We start from the raw sequence: 23,965 nt of genomic DNA, 5'->3' as shown, positions 1-23,965 counted from the left end.
AAAATTCACAAAGTGGGAGCTGCAAACCCCCTGAGAAGTCACACCCTCCCCTCTTCCACGGTTAAAACAAAGGCAAGAAGAATTTTAGATATTAAAAAAAACCCCACACACATCAAAGGAAGTCGGAGCAGGGAGGAAAACGGTTAAAAACACGTGGAATAACGCAAATATTCGTAAATAATTCAGAGTAACGTAACTATCCGTGGATAATTCCATCAGTGAAGAGGTGGGAGGTCAGTGGCACAGCGAGGAAGAGGAGGATGTGCCCGTGAGGAGTGGATTAGGAGGGATGAGGAGAGGAATTACGGATTTTTAAGGAAGGTTAAGGAGCGGTGGAAGAGCGGAGTTAAAGGGAAAACTCCTCCTCGCCACAAATACCGAGCTGAGCTGCTCCTGGTTGCGTTTGACTCGCTCCAGCTCGGGAGTGAGAGGGATGGGAGTGCCCGTGCCCAGCTCCTCCCGGTACAGAACCTGCGGGAGAACAGGGATCAGGGATGGCCAAAATCCGCGTGGAAAGGAGGAACGACAAAATCCTGCCCCAGACAGGAGCCCTGCTCAGAGCCTGGACACAAAACTGGGGGGAAAAAGCTGTGAAAGCATCAAAAAATAACAAATAAAGCAGTTCTGGTTCCTCTGGCAGCCCAGCGCGTCCCACACCCAGGCAAGGTTTAGTTCTTGAGTGTAAAATAAGGAAAATCGGGAAAATTCACTCCATGGAATGAAACTGGAGGTGGGACTAAATTGGGAAAATGGGGAGGGGTTTTAAGAGTTAAAAAAAGAATTATTGGGACTGAAAAAGGAAAATAGGGCGGGGTTTTAAGAGTTAAAAAGAAAAAGAATTATTGGGACTGAAAAAGGAAAATAGGGCGGGGTTTTAAGGGTTAAAAAGAAAAAGAATTGTTGGGACTAAATAAGGAAAATAGGGCGGGGTTTTAAGTGTTAAAAAGATTATTGAGACTAAAAAAGGAAAAGAGAGCGGATTTTTAAGAATTAAAATTGTTGGGACTAAATAAGGAAAACAGAGTGAGTTTTTAGTTAAAAAAAAAATCCAGAATTTTTGGAACTAAATAAGGAAAACAGAGTGGGTTTTTAGTTAAAAAAAACCCCAGAATTTTTGGAATTAAATAAGGAAAGTAGGGTGGGTTTTAAGAGTTAAAAAAACAGGATTTTTGGGACTAAATAAGGAGAACAGAGTGGGATTTTATGAGTTAAAAAAAAGGATTTTGGGGTCTAATTCAGGAAAACAGAGTTTAAAAAAAAAGGCAATCACACCCCAAAAGGTGGGATTCAATTACTAAAAGGATGTAATTAAAAATAAAGGGAATAAGAACAACGTAAGTAATAATTATGAAGGAAAAAAAGAAATTCCGAGAGGGACCAGGATATTATTTTTTGGGTAAGTCGATTATAAGGAAACAAGAATATTGGTTTGTTGGTTAAAAAGTATTTTAAAATCCATTCAGAGGGATTTTCTTTTGGTTTTTGAAATTCAAAAATACCGAGCTAATGTGTTCCTGGTTGCGTTTGACCCTCTCAATCTCGGGGGTGACGGGGGTGGGGGTTCCTGTCCCCAGCTCCTCCTTGTACAACACCTGTGGGGCAAGGGGCAAAAATCTGATTTAGAGCAGCACCAGAAGCACCCAGAGCATCAGAGAGGAGCCTCTGACACGTCCTGGGTTGAAAAATCCCTAGAAATAAAAAAAAAACTTGAAAATTCTGATGTGGCTGAGGCTGAAGGAGGGTGGATTCAGGTGGGCTATTGGGAAAAAAATTAAAATTATATATAAAGTATTATTATATATGATATATAATTATATATCTAAAATATCTATTACTCAATTAATATATAATTTTATATTTTACATATATTATATATATATTACATATTACAGAGATATAATTTCTAGTGCTCTCCTGTTTTTAGTGGCACTTCCCTCACCTTTCCACACATTCCAACACCCCCAGTGCACCCCTGACACGTTTCCTAAAGGGAAAGGCACCAACTCCAAAGGGAAAGACACAAAATCCAAAGGGAAATGCACCAAATCCAAAGGAAAAGGCACCAAATCCAAAGGAAAAGGCACCAAATTAAAGGGGAAAGGCACCAAATCCAAAGGGAAATGCACCAAATCCAAAGGGAAAGGCACCAAATCCAAAGGAAAGGCACCAAATCCAAAGGAAAGGCACCAAATCCAGAGGGAAAGGCACCAAATCCAAAGGGAAAGGCACCAAATTAAAGGGGAAAGGCACCAAATCCAAAGGAAAATGCACCAAATCCAAAGGAAAAGGCACCAAATCCAAAGGAAAAGGCACCAAATCCAAAGGGAAAGGCACCAAATCCAAAGGAAAATGAACCAAATTAAAGGGGAAATGCACCAAATCCAAAGGAAAGGCACCAAATCCAAAGGGAAAGGCACCAAATCCAAAGGGAAAGGCACCAAATCCAAAGGGAAAGGCACCAAATCCAAAGGAAATGCACCAAATGCAGAGGAAAAGGCAACAAATCCAAAGGGAAAGGCACCAAATCCAAAGGGAAAGACACAAAATCCAAAGGGAAAGGCACCAAATCCAAAGGAAAAGGCACCAAATCCAAAGGGAAAGGCACCAAATCCAAAGGGAAATGCACCAAATTAAAGGGGAAAGGCACCAAATCCAAAGGAAAAGGCACCAAATCCAAAGGAAATGCACCAAATGCAGAGGAAAAGGCAACAAATCCAAAGGGAAAGGCACCAAATCCAAAGGGAAAGACACAAAATCCAAAGGGAAAGGCACCAAATCCAAAGGGAAAGGCACCAAATCCAAAGGGAAAGGCACCAAATCCAAAGGGAAAGGCACCAAATCCAAAGGAAAATGAACCAAATTAAAGGGGAAATGCACCAAATCCAAAGGAAAGGCACCAAATCCAAAGGGAAAGGCACCAAATCCAAAGGGAAAGGCACCAAATCCAAAGGGAAATGCACCAAATTAAAGGGGAAAGGCACCAAATCCAAAGGAAAAGGCACCAAATCCAAAGGAAATGCACCAAATGCAGAGGAAAAGGCAACAAATCCAAAGGGAAAGGCACCAAATCCAAAGGGAAAGACACAAAATCCAAAGGGAAAGGCACCAAATCCAAAGGAAAATGCACCAAATTAAAGGGGAAAGGCACCAAATCCAAAGGAAAAGGCACCAAATCCAAAGGAAATGCACCAAATCCAAAGGGAAAGGCACCAAATCCAAAGGAAAATGCACCAAATTAAAGGGGAAAGGCACCAAATCCAAAGGAAAAGGCACCAAATCCAAGGCAGGAGGAATCCAGGCACCAATTCCAGCTGATTTCCCCATCCCAAACCCATCCCAGCGGGTTCAGGGATCAGAGCTGGGCCACAGCCACGGATTTGGGTCAGGCAAGGAATGGTTTGGATTTGATACGTGGGAAAACAAGAGGGAATAAAAAAATAATCAAGGATTGAAGAGATTAATAAAAGGAAAAGCAGATCACAAAAAAATGTGGCAGGAAGAAGATGGGAAGAAGGAATCTAAACTCATTAGTGGGATGGAGCTAATTGAAATAAGTCGGTGATTACAAAGGAAAAAATGGCAGAAAACAAGGAATGGGATGTTCTTGTGTCAATCAATCACTTGGGAGTTAAGATTATTTTAAAATCGATTAAAAGGGATTTTTTTTTTTTGTTTTTTTGGCTTTTGAAATTCAAAAATACCGAGCTAAAGTTTTCTTGATTGCGTTTGACCCTCTCAATCTCGGGGGTGACGGGGGTGGGGGTTCCTGTCCCCAGCTCCTCCTTGTACAACACCTGTGGGGCAACAGGGCAGTCAAAAAGAGGTAAAAACAACCAAAAAAATCTGCATTTGATGGAGGGAATTAATGGAATTTTATGCCCACTATATGTACTAGAAAGCAGGAAAAATTAGGGAGCATAAATCAGTTATTAATTGTGATTATAACAAGCTTGAGAATAATAATCTGCTTGGACAGGCTCCAGTGGAGGAGCAAATTATTATAGGAAGGGAATTCAGCAAGTTATTAAGAAAAAAATGGTTTAAAAATGCAGAATAGTTTAAACTTCAGGGAAAAAAATTACTGCACATGAAACATCCAGTGTTAAATGATAAGAAAAATATTTTAAAAAATAAACACATAAAATATGGTGCCTGAAAACGTAAGAGCAGAAAGGGGATTTTTTGGAAGTTAATTTGAGAGGATTTGAAGTTTGCAGGGGTTAAAGAGTTACAGAGGACTGGGAGCTTTTCTGAAATGATAAAAAGATACCGAGCTAAAATTCTCCTGGTTGCGTTTGACCCTCTCCATCTCAGGGGTGACAGGAACTGGGGTGCCAACCCCCAGCCCCTCCTTGTACAACACCTGTGGGCAGCAGGAGTGTGGAAAATAAATAAAATAAAATAAAATAAAATAAAATAAAATAAAATAAAATAAAATAAAATAAAATAAAATAAAATAAAATAAAATAAAATAAAATAAAATAAAATAAAATAAAATAAAATAAAATAAAATAAAATAAAATAAAATAAAATACATAAAATGGAAGGGTAGAAAGGAGAAGAGAAATTAATATTGTGAAATTCAAAGTGGGAAAAAAAAGTGTTTTGCTTTGGTCAAAGCTCAGCAAAAATCCCAAGGAAAATAACCAGGTGATGATGCTGTCCCCTGACCGGGCCCAGAGCTGCTGGAATGTTCCAAGGCTCCTGGAAATTCCCTGGCAAAGGTTTTTCCCTGCTCCAGCTCTGGATGTGGACTTTGTCTCCAATGGATGGATGGATTGGATGTCTGTTTGTCTTGGGACTGAGGGAGCTGCAGGGAGCTCTGTCCCTGGAGCCCTGTCCCAGGAGCCCTGTCCCAGGAGCTCTGTCCCTGGAGCTCTGTCCCTGGAGCTCTGTCCCTGGAGCCCTGTCCCTGGAGCTCTGTCCCTGGAGCTCTGTCCCTGGAGCCCTGTCCCAGGAGCTCTGTCCCAGGAGCCCTGTCCCAGGAGCTCTGTCCCAGGAGCCCTGTCCCTGGAGCTCTGTCCCAGAAGCTCTGTCCCTGGAGCCCTGTCCCTGGAGCTCTGTCCCTGGAGCTCTGTCCCTGGAGCTCTGTCCCTGGAGCCCTGTCCCAGGAGCTCTGTCCCAGGAGCCCTGTCCCAGGAGCTCTGTCCCTGCAGCTCTGTCCCAGGAGCCCTGTCCCAGGAGCTCTGTCCCTGGAGCTCTGTCCCTGGAGCTCTGTCCCTGGAGCTCTGTCCCTGGAGCCCTGTCCCTGGAGCCCTGTCCCAGGAGCTCTGTCCCAGGAGCCCTGTCCCTGGAGCCCTGTCCCAGGAGCTCTGTCCCTGGAGCTCTGTCCCTGGAGCCCTGTCCCAGGAGCCCTGTCCCAGGAGCTCTGTCCCTGGAGCTCTGTCCCAGGAGCTCTGCCAGGACTGAATTCCCGCTGGGATCGGGGCCAAGGGACCCCAGAGCGGGCACAGATTCGAACAGAACCTCACAACCCAGCACGGTGCTCCTCAAAGCCAGCGTGTCAGGAGTAGGAATTCCCAGCAGGAATTTTCCCATCTCCACTGGATGTTCCTGGTGTTCCTCCATGGCCTTGGCCTGGGAATGTCACCCAGCTCCTCACAAAGAGCTCAGGACAGCAGAGACCTCTCACCACTTCCAACCCAAACATTCCCTGACCCCGCGGGTCGGGAAGGGTTGAGATCCCATTTTCCATTGGCAAGGGGGAGGCTGGAGGTGCTGGAAGGGTGGATTCTGCTCCTGAGGAGCAGTGACACCACTCCCACGAGGAATATTTCCTTAGGAAGCCAAAGAAGGCTCCAGAGCTTTCATTCCTGAGGTGAAAATCTTCCCTCTGGAACAGCAGCACGAGTTCAATTGAGGGGAAAATGAAAACATCAGGATCCTGCCAGGGCTTCAGGGGTTTGATTTTTAAGGAAAGCTGCTCCCAGCACAGCCAAGGTGTGACATGGAGGAGTTAAAGGGTTGGGTTTGGAAGGGGAGCAGGGTGTGGCAATCCCTCAGTACCGAGCTGATGTTCTCCTGGTTCCGTCGGACCCGCTCCATCTCCGGCGTCACCGGCGTGGCAGTGCCAGCCCCTAAACCCTCCTTGTACAACACCTGTGAGGGACAACAGCAGTGCCACAAAAACCCTGCTCAGCACAGGCCAGAGCCACCAAATCCCACTGTTATGGGATTGTGTTTAGAGTTAGGATCGCTTGGGATTCATCGCACGCTCGTTCCAGAGGCAAGGATTAAGGAAGAGGCTGTGGGGGATTATTCTGTGAATGGGTCACTGCAGAGAGGAGATAAAGGCTCAGGGTAAAACAAACACCACAACTCCACAGGGATGTTCTGCTGCCCAGTTTAGCTCAGGAAATGCCAGGATTATTTTCAGGCAGGTTTGTTCTTAGAAGAAAAGCACGTGAAGGTGTAAATCCCCCCCAAAAGCACAAACAGTGGAAGATCAACGAGTTAAAACCCTGCCAGGGCACAGCCAGGACTAAACCCCTGAGGAAGAACAAGGTTAGGGTGTTAGGAGCACAGGATTATAACAACATCCCGTTGTTATAACTCCTGCAGGCTGGAAATACCGAGCTAATCTGCTCCTGGTTGCGTTTGGCTCGCTCCATTTCTGGGGTCACGGGCGTGGGGGTGCCTGTGCCCAGCTCCTCCTTGTACAACACCTGTGGGACACAAGCACCAGCAGGGTCAGACCAGCCCTGGGGACATCCCTCACCTCTTCCCTGGGATTACAAACCCAAAAATTATTTATTACACAGAAATAAAACCACAGTTTGCATCCCTCAGGATCTTTATCGCCACAGTCAGCAGCTCAGAGTGATTTCCCTTCAGTGTGTCCTCATTTAAAGGACACAAATTAAAATATTCTGCTGAGCCTACCCTCAGAGGGATATTTTACTTTTCATCTTAGTTTAGGAAATATGATAGAATTACTTTTCAGGCAGTCAGCATTTCTTTATGGGATTAATAAACAGTTTAACCTTTTCTGGAATTGTTCAAAGATTTCATTGTGGGATTAATTCATTTTCACTTCTGTTTGTTTGCACCACTATTTTACTTTGGGTTAAATCTCTAGGAAACAAAACCAACTGAGTACCACCACTCATGTTATGAGGTTTAACTTAACCTGCAGTCATTTGATTTTTAAAAAATGTATTTTTCATGAAAGGAGATGTTTGTGGAATAAACATCCACAAGTGCACTCACAGCTCTTCTTGCAAGCAGGAAAATCCTTGTGCCAAAACAAAACTTGCACCAAAACATAAAAAAAATAAATAAATTCCCTTCTTGGTGTCATTGAAACAAATCAGTTACAGAGAGGGAAAACAACTTGTGGTGAAGGTTAGAAAAAATGAGGAAATCATTTGGAAAAACAACTCAGCTGTCCACAAGTGAGCTGTGAAATTTACACTTGACTGGATTTGGGAAAGTTTTGTTTCCCTTTATAATTGTCATACAAAAAGGCTCCAATTGGGTTTTATTCCCCTCAAAGTTCTGTCTTCCTGATCCCTTTTTTCCCAGTCAAACTTGGACACACAGCCTGGGTAATTTCTGTTCCCAGCTCAGAAAAGGCCACAGAGGAAACACAGGCGGCGACTGATTGGGATAATCCCTGTGAAACTCAGGTAATTCCAATTTCCTGCTGCTGGCTGCAGGGATCTGGGAGAGCTGGAGCTTTCCCAACGGGAAGAGGATGGAGCAGGGCCCTGGAGGGTGCAGGGAGCAGGGAATGACCCAGCTGATGGGCAGGGAACGGGGACATTACCGAGCTGATGTGCTTCTGGGTCTCCTTGACGCGCTTCACCTCCGGCAGGTCGGGAATGGGAGTCCCTTTGCCAATGCTCTCCTTGTACTTCACCTGCAGAGACCCAGGAATTAGGGAAAGGAAAAGGATTTACAGGAAAGATTCCCAAGGTTCATAAAGAGTTTTATCCTGATCTCGTGGAGAGGGAAAGTTTGAAGGACTCCACCACCTTCCCCTCACCTTCCCAAGGAATCTGAGCCAAGGCAATTCAGCTGTTGAGTCACTGGGAATGGCACTGAAAGGGTTTCATAAAACCAAATAAATTCCTTTAAACCTGATGCTGTTTGGCCTTTCCAGCAAGCCAAGGAGGATATGGGATGTTTAAGAATCCCTCCTATTTAACAAAGCTGAGAATGATCACAGTGTTTCAGCAGTGACGGTGCCATTGCATTTCTGCTTTGCTAACAACAAAAAAAGCCTTTCACAAGAACATTCTTAACATATTCTGCATGAACAAACTGGCTGCTGAGTTAGTGCAGGACACTAAGTGACGCCACCATTCAAAAAGAGCATGGAGGAGGTTTTAGGAGCTTTGAAATAAAATTAAGAGGTAAAATTATTCCAATTTTAGACTCCCATGACCTTTCAGATAACATCCAAGTTTGCCAGGACAAAACAAATCAAAAAAATCACCACCAGAAAATTCAGCCTGAGCAGGGTAAAACAGATTTTCCTGGGAGATGGCCCCACCCTCGAGCAGGTTGTGGAATCTTCATCCTGTGGGATACTCCAAACTCAACTCATCCTAAAGCTGAGCCACAGGGTTGGAATAGATGATTTCAACACATCCCTTCCCACCTAAATATTTCTTTTTTTTTCTGTCCAAACTCTATCTGGGATGAGATCAAATTGACAGCAAGAGCTTTCGTGGTTTAGGAATGGGTTGTGAGTAAGAAATGGAATGTTAATCATTAGAGAGGTTACTGTTAAAGTAACAAGGATGGGCAAAAACTTTCAGAAAGTCACCCTTAACTTGGGTTATTGCCAAACCACTGTTAGCAGGATGTAAAGAAAGGAAAAAGATATAAAAAGAGAGATTATTTCAAATTGAATTAGCGGTAGAGTGAGTATTAAAAATCAATCCTTGTATACCGAGCTGATATTATCCTGGGTTCGTTTAACTCTCTGCATCTCTGGGGTCTTTTCAATTGTGGTTCCAGTTCCAATATCTTCTTTATACAAAATCTTAACGTTCAGAATGGAGACAACAAGGTTAAGCATCCAAAACACAACGTTCTTGCTCCCAGACACTGAATTTGGGCACAACAGAGCAGCTGAAAGCTCAGAGGATCCACTCTGGTGGCTGCCTCTCTCTGAAAGTGTCCAAAGTGAGCACCATTTGGGGGAAAAAAAGAGCTGATTTTTTATATTTAATGTTTTTTTAAGTAGAAGATAATTTATACAATAAATCAAATTATCAAATGTATTTCAGTAGAATATTCCTGGGCTAGTGGAAGGAGTCCCTGCCCATGGCAGGATGGAAGAAGATGAGCTTTAGGTCCCTTCCACCCATTCCATAATTCCATAATCAAAACATTTGTGGGCTAATTTTAGGATTGAAGATCATCATTTGCTCTAATTTGATTTATACAAATATTTTCCACTTTGTTCATGGTGCTGGAGGCAAAATGCCACAGGAGACTTGAGGCACTTGATGGCAACAGGAACTGGGCAACAACTCAGGCACACAGAGCACGAGGGGCAGCAGGACAGGGGAACAGCACAGAGGAAAGGGATAATAATTATATTCATTTACTGAGGGATTGTTTATCACAGCTGTGCCTGTGACAGAGGGCAATCACCCCACAAAAACAGCAGGAAAAACACTTTACAAAGCCCAGCTAAATCTACTGTACCTGTAGCAGAAGCATCAAAAAAATGTGATTTTTATTAAAGATATTAAACTCTACTTTTTAGGCTGAGGAGTGAAGACAGAGGTGACCATACCGAGCTGAAATTCTTCTGGTTCTCCTTCACCCTCAGGATTTCTGGGGTGTCCTGAACCACTGTGACTTTTCCTTTACTGCTCTGTAGGTCTGACTGATACTGAAGCTGTGGAAAGGGAAAATGTCCAATGTTAACTTTATGCTGTACAAATTCTCTCATGATTTTCTTCAAAGATGAGGAAAATATGCTGGGTTTTTTTATTAATTTCTGGACTTACCATGCTAAAGTTCTTCTGATTCTCTCGGACTCTCTGCATTTCTGGTGTGTCAGCCACAGGAACGTAGTAGGGCATGTTCTTCTCTGCATCTTCCTTGTATTTTTTCTGATGGAAAACCCCAAATGGATTAAAATAGAAAACACAAAAGCAGCAAGAAACAAACTGGAGTTATTTGTTGTTGAGTAGTGCCCATCTTTGTGGAGATGTGAGTTCTCTGTCTGATAGAAACTGAGATTATGCCTCTGTGCAAGATTTATTTTAGACAGCAGGTTATTGAGGAGTAGAAAGTGAAGAAGAATCTGCTTTAAAAAGAATTAGCTTTGCAAAGCAAGAGAAATTATTGTGTCACCCGACACAGCAGTGAAATTAATTTGATTATTGCTGCAGAATTCCAGAGCTCTGGAAAGATTTGTTCCCTGGTGCCTCCTGAAGGTTGTGAGAGGTGGTTATTTGGGTGTTTAATTAGTACTTCCTGGAGTTCCCACATGAGCAGGATTAATTGCTTCACTCAAGATACCTGGCTGGAAAGGTTCTTGACCTGCTGGGCATGAATAATCTCTGGAGTATCAACAACACTGGTGTAGTTGGCTTTCTCCATTTCTGCCAATTGTTTGTATTTGATCTGTCGGGCAAAGCTCACGTTTAGGGGCCTGGATCGTCTCTGCACAACAACTCACACTGGATTTAACCAGAAAAATCCAAATTTTCCCTTAAAGAGAGCTGGGGGAGGCGGGGGTGCCACAGACCTGGCTGGCGATGTCGGTGGCGTTCTTGGCCCTGACGAAATCCGGCGTCTCCAGCGCCAGCTCGGTCAGGCCCTTCCCGCGGATCTCCAGCTCCAAGGCTTTCTTGTACTCCTTCTGCAGGGGAACAAAGGGATGGGGCATGGAAAAGGGTGCAGCAGCTCCAGATTCACAGCCACAGACCGGGAATAACACCCGTCCCAACCAGGAATAGTGCCTGTTCCAAACCAGGAATAGTGCCTGTTCCAAACCAGGAATAGTGCCTGTTCCAAACCAGGAATATCACCCATCCCAACCAGGAATAACACCAATCCCAACCAGGAATAGTGCCAATCCCAAACCAGGAATAGTGCCTGTTCCAAACCAGGAATAGCACCCATCCCAACCAGGAATAACACCAATCCCAACCAGGAATAGTGCCAATCCCAAACCAGGAATAGTGCCTGTTCCAAACCAGGAATAGCACCCATCCCAACCAGGAATAGCACCAATCCCAGCCAGGAATAACAACCATCCCAACCAGGAATAATGCCAATCCCAAACCAGGAATAACACCCATCCCAAAGCAGGAATAGTGCCAATCCCAAACCAGGAATATCACCAATCCCAATCAGGAATATCATCAATCCCAAAGCAGGAATAGTGCACATCCCAAACCAGGAATAGCACCCATCCCAAACCAGGAATAGTGCCCATCCCAAACCAGGAATAACACCCATTCCAAACCAGGAATAACACCCATTCCAAAGCAGGAATAGTGCCAATCCCAAACCACGAATAACACCCATCCCAAACCAGGAATAACACCCATCCCAAACCAGGAATAACACCCATCCCAAACCAGGAATAACACCCATCCCAATCAGGAATATCATCAATCCCAAAGCAGGAATAGTGCACATCCCAAACCAGGAATAGCACCAATCCCAACCAGGAATAGTGCCCATCCCAACCAGGAACAGCAGCAATCCCAACCAGGAATAACACCCATCCCAAACCAGGAATAACACCCATCCCAAACCAGGAATAACACCCATCCCAAACCAGGAATAACACCCATCCCAATCAGGAATATCATCAATCAAACCAGGAATAGTGCCAATCCCAAGCCAGGAGTACCTCTAATATCAATTCATAATTATGCACACAAATTATATAATTTCAGATTATTCCAGTTTGTGCTTCATGACTTAAATCTTGGTTTAGCCCTTTGATTAATTAATTAATGAGCCCCTTGAGTGGCTGCTGATCCCAGCTCCCGTTTCCCATCTGAATTCTGGGCAGTGACTGCCCAGGAAAGAGCTCACTTGAAACTCCACTTTGATCCTTATTCCCTCATCCATGTTCTTTCCTGCCCTCTACTCAAGAGTTTCTAGGAATGATGAAGCTCACACCAGTCGAAGGGCAGGGAGAGATGGAATATTGGGAAGGAATTCCTGGCTGGGATGGATTTCCCAGAGAAGCTGTGGCTGCCCCTGGATCCCTGGAGGTGTCCAAGGGCAGGCTGGACCACCCTGGCGTGGTGCAGGGCAGTTGGAGGCTGTTCCATCTGCTCAGGTGTTTTCCAAGCAGCTCCTCCATACCTCGTTCAGGATTTGAGTGGCATTCTTGGCTCTCAGCATGTCTGGAGTCTCCTCCAAGGCTGTCAGTCCTTTCCCTTTGACTCCTTCCTCCAGATCCTTCCTGTACTCTTTCTGCAGGAGAAGGAGAAGGAAAAACACTACAAAGCCAATCCAAAGGGAGTTTGACAATCTACCAGCTTTGTTGCAAAAAAAAAATAATAAAAAAATAAAGAAAATGAAAGAAAAAAGAATTCCAAAAGCTCCAAAAGAAAAGAAAAAACAACCAAAAAAAAAAAGGAAATTTGGAAAACAAGAAAGAATATTGTAGAGGGTTATGGAAGAACTACTCCAAGAAAAGATAGGGATTACTGTGGAAGATAAATTGCCAAGGCACACACGCATGGACCAGTTAGGCTGAGGGAAGTCAGAGAGGGGCAGTAAATGGGAATATGGTTAAAGGACAAGGAAGAAATGTCCATTAGCACAAAATGGGTGTAAACATGCTCAGTGTGGGTGGGCAGGAGCGTGGGGAAGAAGAACTGGGAGTGCTGGAAGTGCTGCAGGAGGCAGAGGAAAGAAGCCCAGAGGAGCTGGTACCTCGCTCGCTATTTTGGTGGCGTATTTGACATGTAAGAGGGATGGTGTGACCTCCAGACCAGTGAGGTTCCTGCCCTTCATGGACTCTTCAAAGTCCTTCCTATATTCTTTCTAATGAGAGCAAGAAGAAGAAGAAGGAAAAAAAAAAAAAAAAGGCAAAACAGCAAATATTTATTACAATATTTTCATTATGTGCAAAGATAGGAGGGTGTCAATGTCACTGGTACAGTGGGTGTTAAATGAGTTCCTAAATCCTGTCATTGCTTTCTATGGAAGTAGGATCTGATCCTGCCTTCATTTTTTATTTTTCTACTCATTTTTCTATGCAGGGAAAGCATCCAAAGGTACCACAGGGACTTACACAGCTGCTTTGCAGCCTCCATCTGGGCCAGAACAGGAATAAACTCCAAATAAACACAAAAAAAACTGCTCAAGAAAAGAAAATGACAGGTCAGGGGAGAACCTGTGACAGCAGAGACACGCAGGGAATAAAAGAGTTTCTCAAAAATGGAGTTTTGAGGTGAAAAACAAGAGTCAGAGCACTTTTGGTGTCCTGTGACAACACACAAACACTGTGTTGTGTTGGAAAAGCTAAATTAATTTTGTACCACATTTCTTACTCAAAGACTTGTTCAAGCTTCATTTACCGACAAAAGAAATTACAGATAAATTCATTTCATGACAGGAAAGTGTCATGAATGTTCAATGCAGCATTTAACAACCATCATAGAGAAATATGAAATAACTATAATTTCTCAGTCTGTCGGTGTGCACAAGGTGCAAGTAGAATTGCCTGTTAAATCCCTAAGTTTAATTAAAAAAAAAAAATAAAATAAAGATTTCAGCCTATTAGTATTGAATTTACCTCGCTCTGCATGAGCTGAGACTCCTTTGCAGTCAGATATGTGGGAGTTTCAAAGTCCAGCATGGGCTTTCCTTTTTCCTTCTCATACTTTTCTCTGTATTTCACCTGAGAAGAAAAGACAGAGAGTCATCCTCCTAAATAATCAAAGACCCAACCATGTGGCTTCTATCAACAGTTCTGTGATAAAAATTGAATGTCTACTGCAGTTTGCCTTCCTGCAATCTGTGTTATTGATCAGCAAATGTAAAATTTGGTGTCCAAGGAAGCAAAATGTCCCTGAAGATGATTGCTGCTGCTGCAGGCTCTGTAATGCAGATTCTCAGAGTGCTCAGGGAGGGGATGCTGTGGCCAAGTCAGAGCCTGATCCCAACCTGGAGCAACAAGGACTGGCTTAAAAATTCATTACAACCTCATTAACAACAACCTGATTAACAACCATTTCATTATGGTCCTTTGCTGTGTGACCTTTTTTGCCTTCCCGTGCCTTGAACATCCCTGGGAGTGTCCAAGGCCAGGTTGGGACAGTCTGGGATAGTGGGAGGTGTCCCTGTCCAAGGCAGGGGTGTGCTTGGATAATCCTAAATGTCCCCAAACCATTCTGGAATTCTGTGCCAAGCATCAGGACAATCAGCTGTGGCCCTTGGTGTCCTTGCAGTAATTCCTCTCTTGCTTTACAGCCAATAAATACTTGGAACAGAGAGGATCAGAGACCAGATCAGACTATGAGTTTCTCTGGAGTGATCCAGTGTTTTATTCCAGAGGAAAAACCTCCAGGCATGTTTACAGTTTTGGTTAAAGCCCTTCTGGATGCAGGAAAGGACAGCAGAGCTCTCCTTTGGATCATGGAATGGATGAAGAACTTAGAAATCCACTGTCAGCAACAACCCTCATTCCTTCAGTTCCCAGGTCCCTTTTTTCTCCAGGGATAAATGCCCCTGATCAATAATAATGATAATAATTATAATGATAATAATAACGATGATAATGATTATTATATCAAAGCATTATCAGTGTAAAAAGATCCATGTACAGCAGAGGTGAGAAACGGGGACTGGCTCTGGAATGGAGGAATCACACAGAGATTTTATCTGTGTATTTTATTTGTTCTGAACTTGGAAATGTGCAGCTTTTGCTCCCTGGATCGGTCCCCAGGTGTGCAGGGCTGGTGGGACAGAGAGGCACAGGGAATGTCCCAGCCTGGAGGATTCACTGGGAGGATTTTGATGGGATTTGGTGCTCAGTGAGTTGGGATAACGACAAACACATCCGACTTACGTGGCTCTGGAGCTCTGAGGCCTCCCTGAGATGAACCTGTTCAAGATTATCTGGCACCACATGGTAGTGACCCTTACTCTTCTCATATTGCTTCTTGTACTGGTACTGAAGGGAAGGTGTCAAAAATCATCTCAATCCAAAAAAAAAAATCCCTCAGCAAATTTACTTCTTAGGTCCAATCAAAGCAACATCTCAAGGGAACATCAGAGAGAAATTAGAAATGCAAGAAGTAAAACAAAATCCAAGAAGTTTAGAATTGATATTGGGGGTTAAAGATGTGGGGGAATAGTTATTTTTTTAATGGTCATTTGGACTGCAACAAATGTTTTGTCCAAACCAGGATTAAAAGAAGAAAGAGAGAAAACACAGTGGGTAATGAGAAGGCTGTACCAGGTAAGAAAGGTTTTGCCTTTTCTCATTATCAATTATTTTGTTAGGCATAATTATGTGGATTTAAAATAGGGGAGTGTTAAACAAACACAAAGTAAAAAAAAACCAACAAAAACAGGTAAAAATTAAAAAATTAAACATAGTAATCAGCAAAGAAAAAAGGAAAAAAAGAATTTAAAAAAAGGTACTTGTTAGTGTAGTGCAATCAGTTAAAAATGGGATCAAAAACCAATCCAGCAAAAATTATCAGAGGATTTAAACCATTAGCAATTCTGCAATCAGTTAAAATGGGACCAAGAACCAATCCAGCAGAAAGGATCAGTGTTTAACACATCAGCAGTGGTAGAGGTGGTGAAGATTTCCCTTCCCAGAGCACAAACGCGGGGAAGGCGCCGGTTAAGGGGGAACCACCGGGAATCAGAGGAAGAGATCACTACCAGGTGATGCCCATGGAGGTACCAGGGGGAGCAGCTGTTAGAGGAGGAGTTAGCAGAGAATTCCCAAGGGAATTCCCAGCCCTGGGAGCTGTGGGATCACCCAGAACTTACAGCACTGGCGAGCTGGCTCGTGCTCAGCACGTGGTTCATCAGCAGCGACTCCTTCATGTCCGTGACGGGCTTGTGCAGCTTCTTCAGGTCTGCCTTGTACTTCACCTGCAGGGAATAAGGGTCACAGCCATCAGGAGAGGGCCCTGCTGGTCCAGCCTGGCCTGGGGGAGCTCCCAGCTGCACAAAGGAGGGATTTGGGAAGGCAGGATGGGATTTCCTCCCAGGAAAAGCGAAAGAGAACCTACCTCGCTGGCCATGTTGTGGGCGTCCTTCAGGGTCTTGTAGATTTTGGCCTCCTTCAAATCATATTTTGGCTTTTTCCCCATCTCTTTGGCAAAGTTCTCCTTGTATTTCACCTAAACAGAGAACAAGCAGGTGTCACAGCTGCTCTGCAGGACTCACCCTGCCTCAGGACAAGAACAAAAGTGCAGGAACTTGAAGGTGTCCACTGGAATAAAGATTATTTCCAAAATGACCTGAAAATGGAAAGAAAATCTGCATCTATTTGACATTTACAAGATACCACTTGCAATTTTTTCCTTCCAGTGCAAAGGTCACGTCTCGTAAAAAGAAAAGAGCCAGGAGAATTGTGTTGCCAAAATTCTGACCCTTGGAGGTGAGGAGTTTTTCACTTGATGGGAACAGTCCATTGATTAAAGATGTTTCACAGTGACAAACAGGGATGGGTATAATAAGAGCAAAATACAAGAAAATGGTATATTATAGAATTATTATATATAATATTAATATATAATAATATAAGAGTATATGAAAGAGTGTTTAGAAGATATTTTTGTATGTTTCTTGGAGAAATAAGAGCTCTAAAAACCTCAGGACTTCAGAGCACTGAAGATGTCAATACATCAAATACTTTTCTACCCATTGTTATGCACACAGTGTGCTCAGTCTGGATTCAAGGAGGACATTGATGATCACCAAGAGAGCAGTGACACAATTAATTACTAATGATAAACAATTAATTAGATTCTACAAGAGTTTTAGTAGCACTTCCAAGCCACATCAGCTTCAGCCAGGTCAAACACAGCAGTGAGAGCCATCAGAATCCAGAAGATCCAGCCTGGAGGCACAACAGGAATATTGACAGGAATATTGACAGCAATGAGAGTTATTGGCAGGAATATTGACAGCAATGAGAGTTATTGACAGGAATATTGACAGGAATGAGAGTTATTGACAGGAATATTGACAGGAATATTGACAGCAATGAGAGTTATTGGCAGGAATATTGACAGCAATGAGAGTTATTGACAGGAATATTGACAGGAATGAGAGTTATTGGCAGGAATATTGACAGGAATATTGACAGCAATGAGAGTTATTGGCAGGAATATTGACAGCAATGAGAGTTATTGACAGGAATATTGACAGGAATGAGAGTTATTGACAGGAATATTGACAGGAATGAGAGTGATTGTCAGGAATATTGACAGGAATGAGAGTTATTGACAGGAATATTGACAGGAATATTGACAGGAATGAGAGTTATTGGCAGGAATATTGACAGGAATATTGACAGGAATGAGAGTTATTGACAGGAATACTGACAGGAATGAGAGTTATTAACAGGAATATTGACAGGAATGAGAGTTATTGGCAGGAATATTGACAAGAATGAGAGTTATTGACAGGAATATTGACAGGAATGAGAGTTATTGTCAGGAATATTGACAGGAATGAGAGTTATTGACAGGAATATTGACAAGAGTAAGAGTTATTGACAGGAATACTGACAGGACTGAGAGTTATTGTCAGGAATATTGACAGGAATGAGAGTTATTGACAGGAATATTGACAGGAATGAGAGTTATTGGCAGGAATATTGACAGGAATGAGAGTTATTGGCAGGAATATTGACAGGAATGAGAGTTATTGGCAGGAATATTGACAGGAATGAGAGTTATTGACAGGAATATTGACAGGAATGAGAGTTATTGGCAGGAATATTGACAGGAATGAGAGTTATTGGCAGGAATATTGACAGGAATGAGAGTTATTGGCAGGAATTTTGACAGGAATATTGACAGGAATGAGAGTTATTGACAGGAATTTTGACAGGAATGAGAGTTATTGACAGGAATTTTGACAGGAATGAGAGTTATTGGCAGGAATACTGACAGGAATGAGAGTTTTTTAAACCCAAAAGAAGAGTTGCTGGGAGATCAATGCAAAACTAAAAGCAAGCAAGCCAGACAGACAAACTCCAACCAAAAAACTCAACTGGATAAACAGGGTGGACATGATGCTTTACAAAGTTTATGAAAAGAGATGTCCAAGAGAAAAAACAACTGTTAAAGATGTAAAGATGGTTTTCTTTACAACCATTTTTTCAACCATTCTTTGATCCCTGCAGCTGATTTTCCCTCAGAACCAAAATTATCTCAGCAAAGAATGTTTAAAAGACCAAGAGTAGGAAAAGAATGGAAAACCAGGATCTCATCACTGAATGGGAATAAACAGAACTTCTTTTTCTTGTAGATCAGTTTAGAATTCTTGGTTCTCCTGAGGAGATCCTTGGTTTTCCTGCAGACACCGTGGTGAACATTCCAATATCCAAACACGGCAGCAGACACAGCCAGACATGGAAAAACAAAATCCCTTCTTTTCACTTGGAAATGCATGTGTAAAACTGAAATAGCACAGACCTGTCTGCTGCAATTTCCAAATTGGCAATCCAGGCTCTGGGTTTCTATTTTCCAAAGGTTTTGATGTGGGAAAAAAATCTAAGAAACAATGAGCCCTCAAACCAGTACAGGCTGCACTTCTCAGTGGGACTGATGCAGTCAGAGCCTGCTCTTCCATCAGGAAATCCCAGCCAATAAAATAGTTCAGTTAATGTTTAAAGGAGGTTTAAATAGCAGTTTGAAGTGTTAAAATTAAGTTCTGGTGACTGTTCACTGAAAATTGCCAGAATCATTGTTTAGGTTGGTCATACACATTTATTTACACATCTATTTCCCTGTGTTTTTTTTTTCATTTTTGGACAATAACAGCTCAAATTTTAGGTTTTTGGGTGAAAAAGGTGAGTTTTCACATTATGTGAACGCACTGAAACCTTCCATAAAGAAACCTAGAAGTTCCAAAACCGTTATGAGGGGCAGAATGACATTTAAAGCTTCACATGGTGCTGCAGAATTGCAAGACAATTATGCCAGCAAGAGACAGATGCACAACAACGGCATTAATGGCAGTTAATTAAAATTCTCTTACATGACTACTTAGCATATTTGCTTTCTTAAAGGTTCTCATCCAGGGGGTGTCATAGGAAGCAGCTCCGTGGCCTCTCATGTGTTGTTTGAGGTACTCTGCCTACAACCAGCAGCAAGAAAGCAAGGTCAGAAAGGCAAAAAATCCAGAATTCAAACATGAAGGGGTGAGAAAGAACCAACAGGGACCCAGGTCCTGGCACAAGATTATTTTAAAGATACGAAGAAGAAAGAAAGGGGCTGAAAGAAACCAAGTGTCCATTCAAAGGATGGAAAATAAGAGTCAGGTTCTGGAAAAGCCAATACTCAAAAGAGCTAAAAAAGAACAGGGCAAACACCTCAGCTTCAGTATTTATGTCACAGCATCATCTTAGAAAGGTTTTATATTTCCATTAATGACAGCAGAAAAGTTTAACAAATACTTTGTAGAGGTATTTAATTTTTACTTCATCACATTCCCTTCCTTTCCCTTTTCCTCTAATTTGGAAATAATTCCAATTATAATCATGACATCACTCTGTAAATTAACCTTATGTCTCATTTCTCTCACTGCTTTGAGTCTCCCCAGGTTTTCATTTTGTCCTCACCTGGCTGGTCAGTTTGGACACCTCCTTGGCCAGCTCAATGTCTGGACGTCCCAGCATGGTCACACCCACACCTGCTGCTCCACGCTTCTTATACTCAATCTAATAAAAGAAATAAATCCTTTAGGAGTGAGGATACCCCCTTTTAATTATTCTGCTGGATTTTGGAATTAAATTAATGCTAAAGGATTATACAGAGGGCTCAAAACCACTCACATTGCTGATTAACTTGGCAGCCTGAGTTGCTTTCTTAATATCTGGTCGATCTGCTATAGGTGTGTAGTGGAGGTTGGATTTGGCATCTTTCTTGTATTCAATCTAATCCATGGAAAAAGACAGGAAAGAAAATTAATGAGGTTTATTCATTGGGAATGCACCAGTTAAGGACACAGCAACATTTCTGAGAAAATGCATGGGTTTGCTTTGGAAATCAATTCACAAGGCATGGATCTGGGAATCTGGTTTTGCAAGTTGTCTGCAAATAAAAAAGAAATGTGGGAAATTCTGCCTGTACCTGAAGGTCTGAAAAAAATTATTAGATGTGATTTCCACCAGATTACTTGAAATCCTACAATGGGATTTAAATACAAATCCCTTATTTCAGTGTAATTTTATATTTGTAAGTATTTATCTTTATCTTTCATCATATAATATAAATATGTATGTTTATCTTTCAGAATTACACCTGAACATGGAGGCTGGGAGGAAATTCAGAGACCCATAAATTTGGGGTTTTCCAGATGAATTTACTTACATAAACTACTAAATAATGGGAAAAAAAAGGCAAACTTACTGTGCTCTGTTTTTTAGCAACTTCCATGGCATGTTTCACCTCAGGAGGCTCCAGCATGACAGAATAATTGGATTTGCCTTTCTCCTTCACAAACTTCTTCTTGTAGTTTGTCTGGGAAGAGCAACAAGACCACGTATGAGATTTTAATGTCAGCCAGAGGGAAATGCTGCAAAAACTTGGGAAAAAGCTCCTTGAAGGTGGATAAAGAGGAGTCAGCTCATTCCCAAAATGTGTTGTCTGCAGCTTTTGGAGTTTGGGTTAGAAAAGCTCATTTTTGGGGACGATGAGCTGAGGCTGGACTCACCTCACTGACGTTCTTGGTCACCTCCTTGACGTGGACGGTGTCCCTGGTCTCGGGCAGGGTGGTGAAGGAGCCATGGGGCAGCTGCTTCTTGCTCTGCTCTTTGTATTTGTTCTGCCAGCACAGGGGAAAAGCAGGTAAAACCCAGCAGCTCCAGGATGGAATGGAATGAAATTAATCAATAAATGAATGGTTTACCTCAGACACCAGGGAGCTGACGTTCTTAGCCAGCAGGATCTGAGGGGTGTCTGGAACCACGTGGTAGGTCCCACGGGCTTTGTTGTGCTTCTCTTTGTATTTTATCTAGCATAGGAAGGAAAGATATCAGCTTAAATAATGTGCATTTTGTCTCTTCTGGCAGAATAAAAATTAATTAGTACAGTTGTGTTTGCTTGTTTGTGCAAAACCTTGCAGAAAACGCACATATTTTGATATTTTACAGCACAATCTGTACATTCCTGTGGCTCTCACTTGGAATTTTTTAAATAAACTGAATGTTAACATACTGCTAGTAATTATTAAAGATATTCTGTGCTATTATTAAAGATATCTTGTGCAATTGCCAGATATTTTCTCCAGACACTTCCATTCCAATATCAGGAATGCAGAGAAGCACCTGGGTGTAAGGTCTAGTGGTGTTCAGAAAATGTTAACTTTGAGTATTAATTTAATCCCTGAACTAGGCCAGTGCCTTTTACAAGACCAAATGTATTCAAATGTATTCAGTCAATTTGTTAATGAAATAAATCAAATAATGAAGTGAGACTGAGAACAACTGGTCAAAGCTTCGTTGTTAATCCAATTATGTTTGCAACAGAACAGTTAAGAGTGAGTGAAGTGGTAGTAGAGAATTTGGAGAGGAGAGGTGAGTTCTGTGCTTACATCACTGGCCAGGATGGCATTATTTAGGGCCAACACTGTGTTTTTATCATCTGTGACAGAGAGCTTGCACCCCTTGAGGAATTCCCGGTCCAGTTTGTATTCGTACTGCAGGAAGAAAAAATGAAAGATAAAGTAAGAGAGTCTCTGATCTTCCCAGATTTTTTAAAAATTCTGAATAGGAGAGATGGGGAAATGGAATATTCAGCGTATTCTGATTTTCTTACATCGCTCTGCTGCAGAGAGGACTTGGCTGCTTGCACAAAGTCAGGCCTGTCAGCGATCAGGTGCCAGTGGGCTTTGGCTGCTTCGTATTTCTTCTTATAATCCAGCTGTGTGCAGGGAAAAACCAAACAGGAAGAGTTCAGTGGAAACTGGGCACTTTGCACACGACAAACAGAGGGCAATTCTCCTCTGGTCCATGAGAAGAGGTAAGAAAATGTATCTACACCAGATTAGGGCTTTTCTCTGGGTCAGGCACAGCCCTGTCCCTGCAGGTTTTCCACTGCTGGGTGGAGAAAGGAATAAGAAGCTGGAGAAAGGAATAAGGACAGAAATGTTGTCCTGATTTTGGAGAAGGGGAGAGTTTTCAGATCCTTCCCACTGAAATAGGTGTTGGGCACCAGTAACAGGAGACACAGGAAAGTTTTTCATGAAGCTTTGCTTTGTCTCCAAGAGCATCATCCCACAGAATTTCTGGGGAGTTGTGTCTCTGCCAGGAAAACAGAGGACAACTGGAAGAACGGGGTGTGTGACATACAAGAACCTCCAGGACAACTCACCAGAGTGAGCACTTCAGTATGAAATAAACTAATCCACATTTTATTCCGGCAGCGTAAGGATTAAAAACGATGTCCAAGAAATTCACTGGGATTTAATTTCTTGTGGAATAATTCCTTGTGGAAATAATTCCTTGTGGAATTGGGCAGTTCCCAGCACCCTCCAGAATAAAATGAAAACATGAACAGGGCAGAACTCACGTTGCTGTTCAGTTTGTAGGCGTGTCTGGGAGTTTTGATGTGAACTGAATCTGCCACGACGTTGCAGCGAGATTTGCTCCTCTCATACATTTCTTTGTATTTCAGCTAAAGAAAGACAAAGATGTAAAAATGTTTATAAAGATTGTATCAGCATCAACAAGAAAAGCATCCAAATATGAAAAACTTGATTAAAATTGCTCCTGTCTGGATAAAATCTTAATAGAAAATGACTGGAGGTGGCACTCAGGGCTCTGGGCTGGTGATGAGGTGAGGGTTGGGCACATCTTGGATTTAATGGTCTTGGAGGGTTTTTCCAACCTAAATAATTCTGGGATTCCATGAAAAACAAATTCTATTGATACAAATTGGTATCAAGCACCTGCCTGAAGGAGGGTCCTCTCCAGCAGCATTCTCTTTACACAGAGAATGTGGCAGTTTTAACTCACCACGAGGCACAGACTAAGATTAAACAAAATCTATTCATGACCAATAATTCTGAATATTTCTAATTTTTTGCAGCCAAAAGAAATCCTTTGAAGAAACTTATTTTCTGATAGTTACACCAACTGAAAACTCCTTCAGAGAATCTCAGCACTCAGTTTGGAACTCAAAAAACGTCCCTGAATTCACATCTCTGTCTCAATGATCCACTTTAGATAAAAAATATTAACTTTCTTCCTGGATTTACTAATTATGTAGAAATCCGTGAAGCATCTGGATGGCATTCAGGCTACTTATTCTGAGTATTCAGACATTGAATTTCATTCATTCTGAAACTCAAACATTGAGTTTCAGAAGTTTCAGTATCCTCATTTAAGGAACAACAAAACAAAGGACAGAGAGAAAGGGTAGGAGAAGGAATTAGGAGCAGGAGTCCTAAATTCTGTATTATTCTATCCACTCCCTCTTCCTTTCTCTCTCCTTCTTACTTTTCTATTGCCCCAGAATCAAAAAATATCTATTTTAGATCAGAATATTTACCTTACCTGTTTACTGTATCCATATAAGAAATTAATAAACACATGCATATTTTTACATTAAATATTTTATTCAAGCCTAAAAAAAAAAAAAGCATTAGAGGCAGAAAAACCTGGGGAAAAAAACCCTCTCCAAATTAATGATTTAGAGACCACTTCTAGCTCATGGATTTTCTTTCTAGTGAGGGGTGGTTTTTGTCACAGCAAAAAAAAAGTTCCAAAAGCTCCAGAAGAAAATGGTACAAGAAACTTCCCGAAAATGTGACTTTTGGAAAA

The 23,965-nt window shown here is 42.2% G+C and overlaps 1 protein-coding gene across 19 annotated transcripts in view; it reads right to left on the bottom strand.

The window, feature by feature from the left end:
• NEB (nebulin) overlaps positions 1-23,965 on the bottom strand; it is a 99,884-nt gene that overhangs the window by 7,819 nt on the left and 68,100 nt on the right. For 6 of the 19 annotated variants that reach the window (XM_058839214.1, XM_058839215.1, XM_058839221.1 and 3 more), the window contains exons 113-132: positions 22,713-22,817; positions 21,960-22,064; positions 21,736-21,840; positions 21,052-21,156; positions 20,857-20,967; positions 20,553-20,663; positions 19,976-20,077; positions 19,763-19,861; positions 16,197-16,307; positions 15,952-16,056; positions 15,014-15,118; positions 13,739-13,843; positions 12,874-12,984; positions 12,298-12,408; positions 10,718-10,831; positions 10,489-10,593; positions 9,972-10,076; positions 9,755-9,859; positions 8,900-8,992; positions 7,769-7,861 (exon numbers count right to left, since the gene is read on the bottom strand). In XM_058839214.1, the coding sequence (XP_058695197.1) occupies positions 7,769-7,861; positions 8,900-8,992; positions 9,755-9,859; positions 9,972-10,076; positions 10,489-10,593; positions 10,718-10,831; positions 12,298-12,408; positions 12,874-12,984; positions 13,739-13,843; positions 15,014-15,118; positions 15,952-16,056; positions 16,197-16,307; positions 19,763-19,861; positions 19,976-20,077; positions 20,553-20,663; positions 20,857-20,967; positions 21,052-21,156; positions 21,736-21,840; positions 21,960-22,064; positions 22,713-22,817 (2,106 nt within the window). Of the gene's footprint in view, positions 1-378; positions 472-1,499; positions 1,593-3,701; positions 3,795-4,270; positions 4,364-6,006; positions 6,100-6,572; positions 6,666-7,768; positions 7,862-8,899; positions 8,993-9,754; positions 9,860-9,971; positions 10,077-10,488; positions 10,594-10,717; positions 10,832-12,297; positions 12,409-12,873; positions 12,985-13,738; positions 13,844-15,013; positions 15,119-15,951; positions 16,057-16,196; positions 16,308-19,762; positions 19,862-19,975; positions 20,078-20,552; positions 20,664-20,856; positions 20,968-21,051; positions 21,157-21,735; positions 21,841-21,959; positions 22,065-22,712; positions 22,818-23,965 lie in introns of all 19 variants that reach the window. The other 13 variants (XM_058839216.1, XM_058839217.1, XM_058839219.1 and 10 more) reach the window with 9 other exon arrangements.

This window comes from Poecile atricapillus, chromosome 5, assembly GCF_030490865.1.
Source record: "Poecile atricapillus isolate bPoeAtr1 chromosome 5, bPoeAtr1.hap1, whole genome shotgun sequence".
NCBI classification, from domain to species: domain Eukaryota; kingdom Metazoa; phylum Chordata; class Aves; order Passeriformes; family Paridae; genus Poecile; species Poecile atricapillus.
Note: the sequence above shows the minus strand (reverse complement) of the source record. Positions and strands in the feature narration are given on the sequence as shown.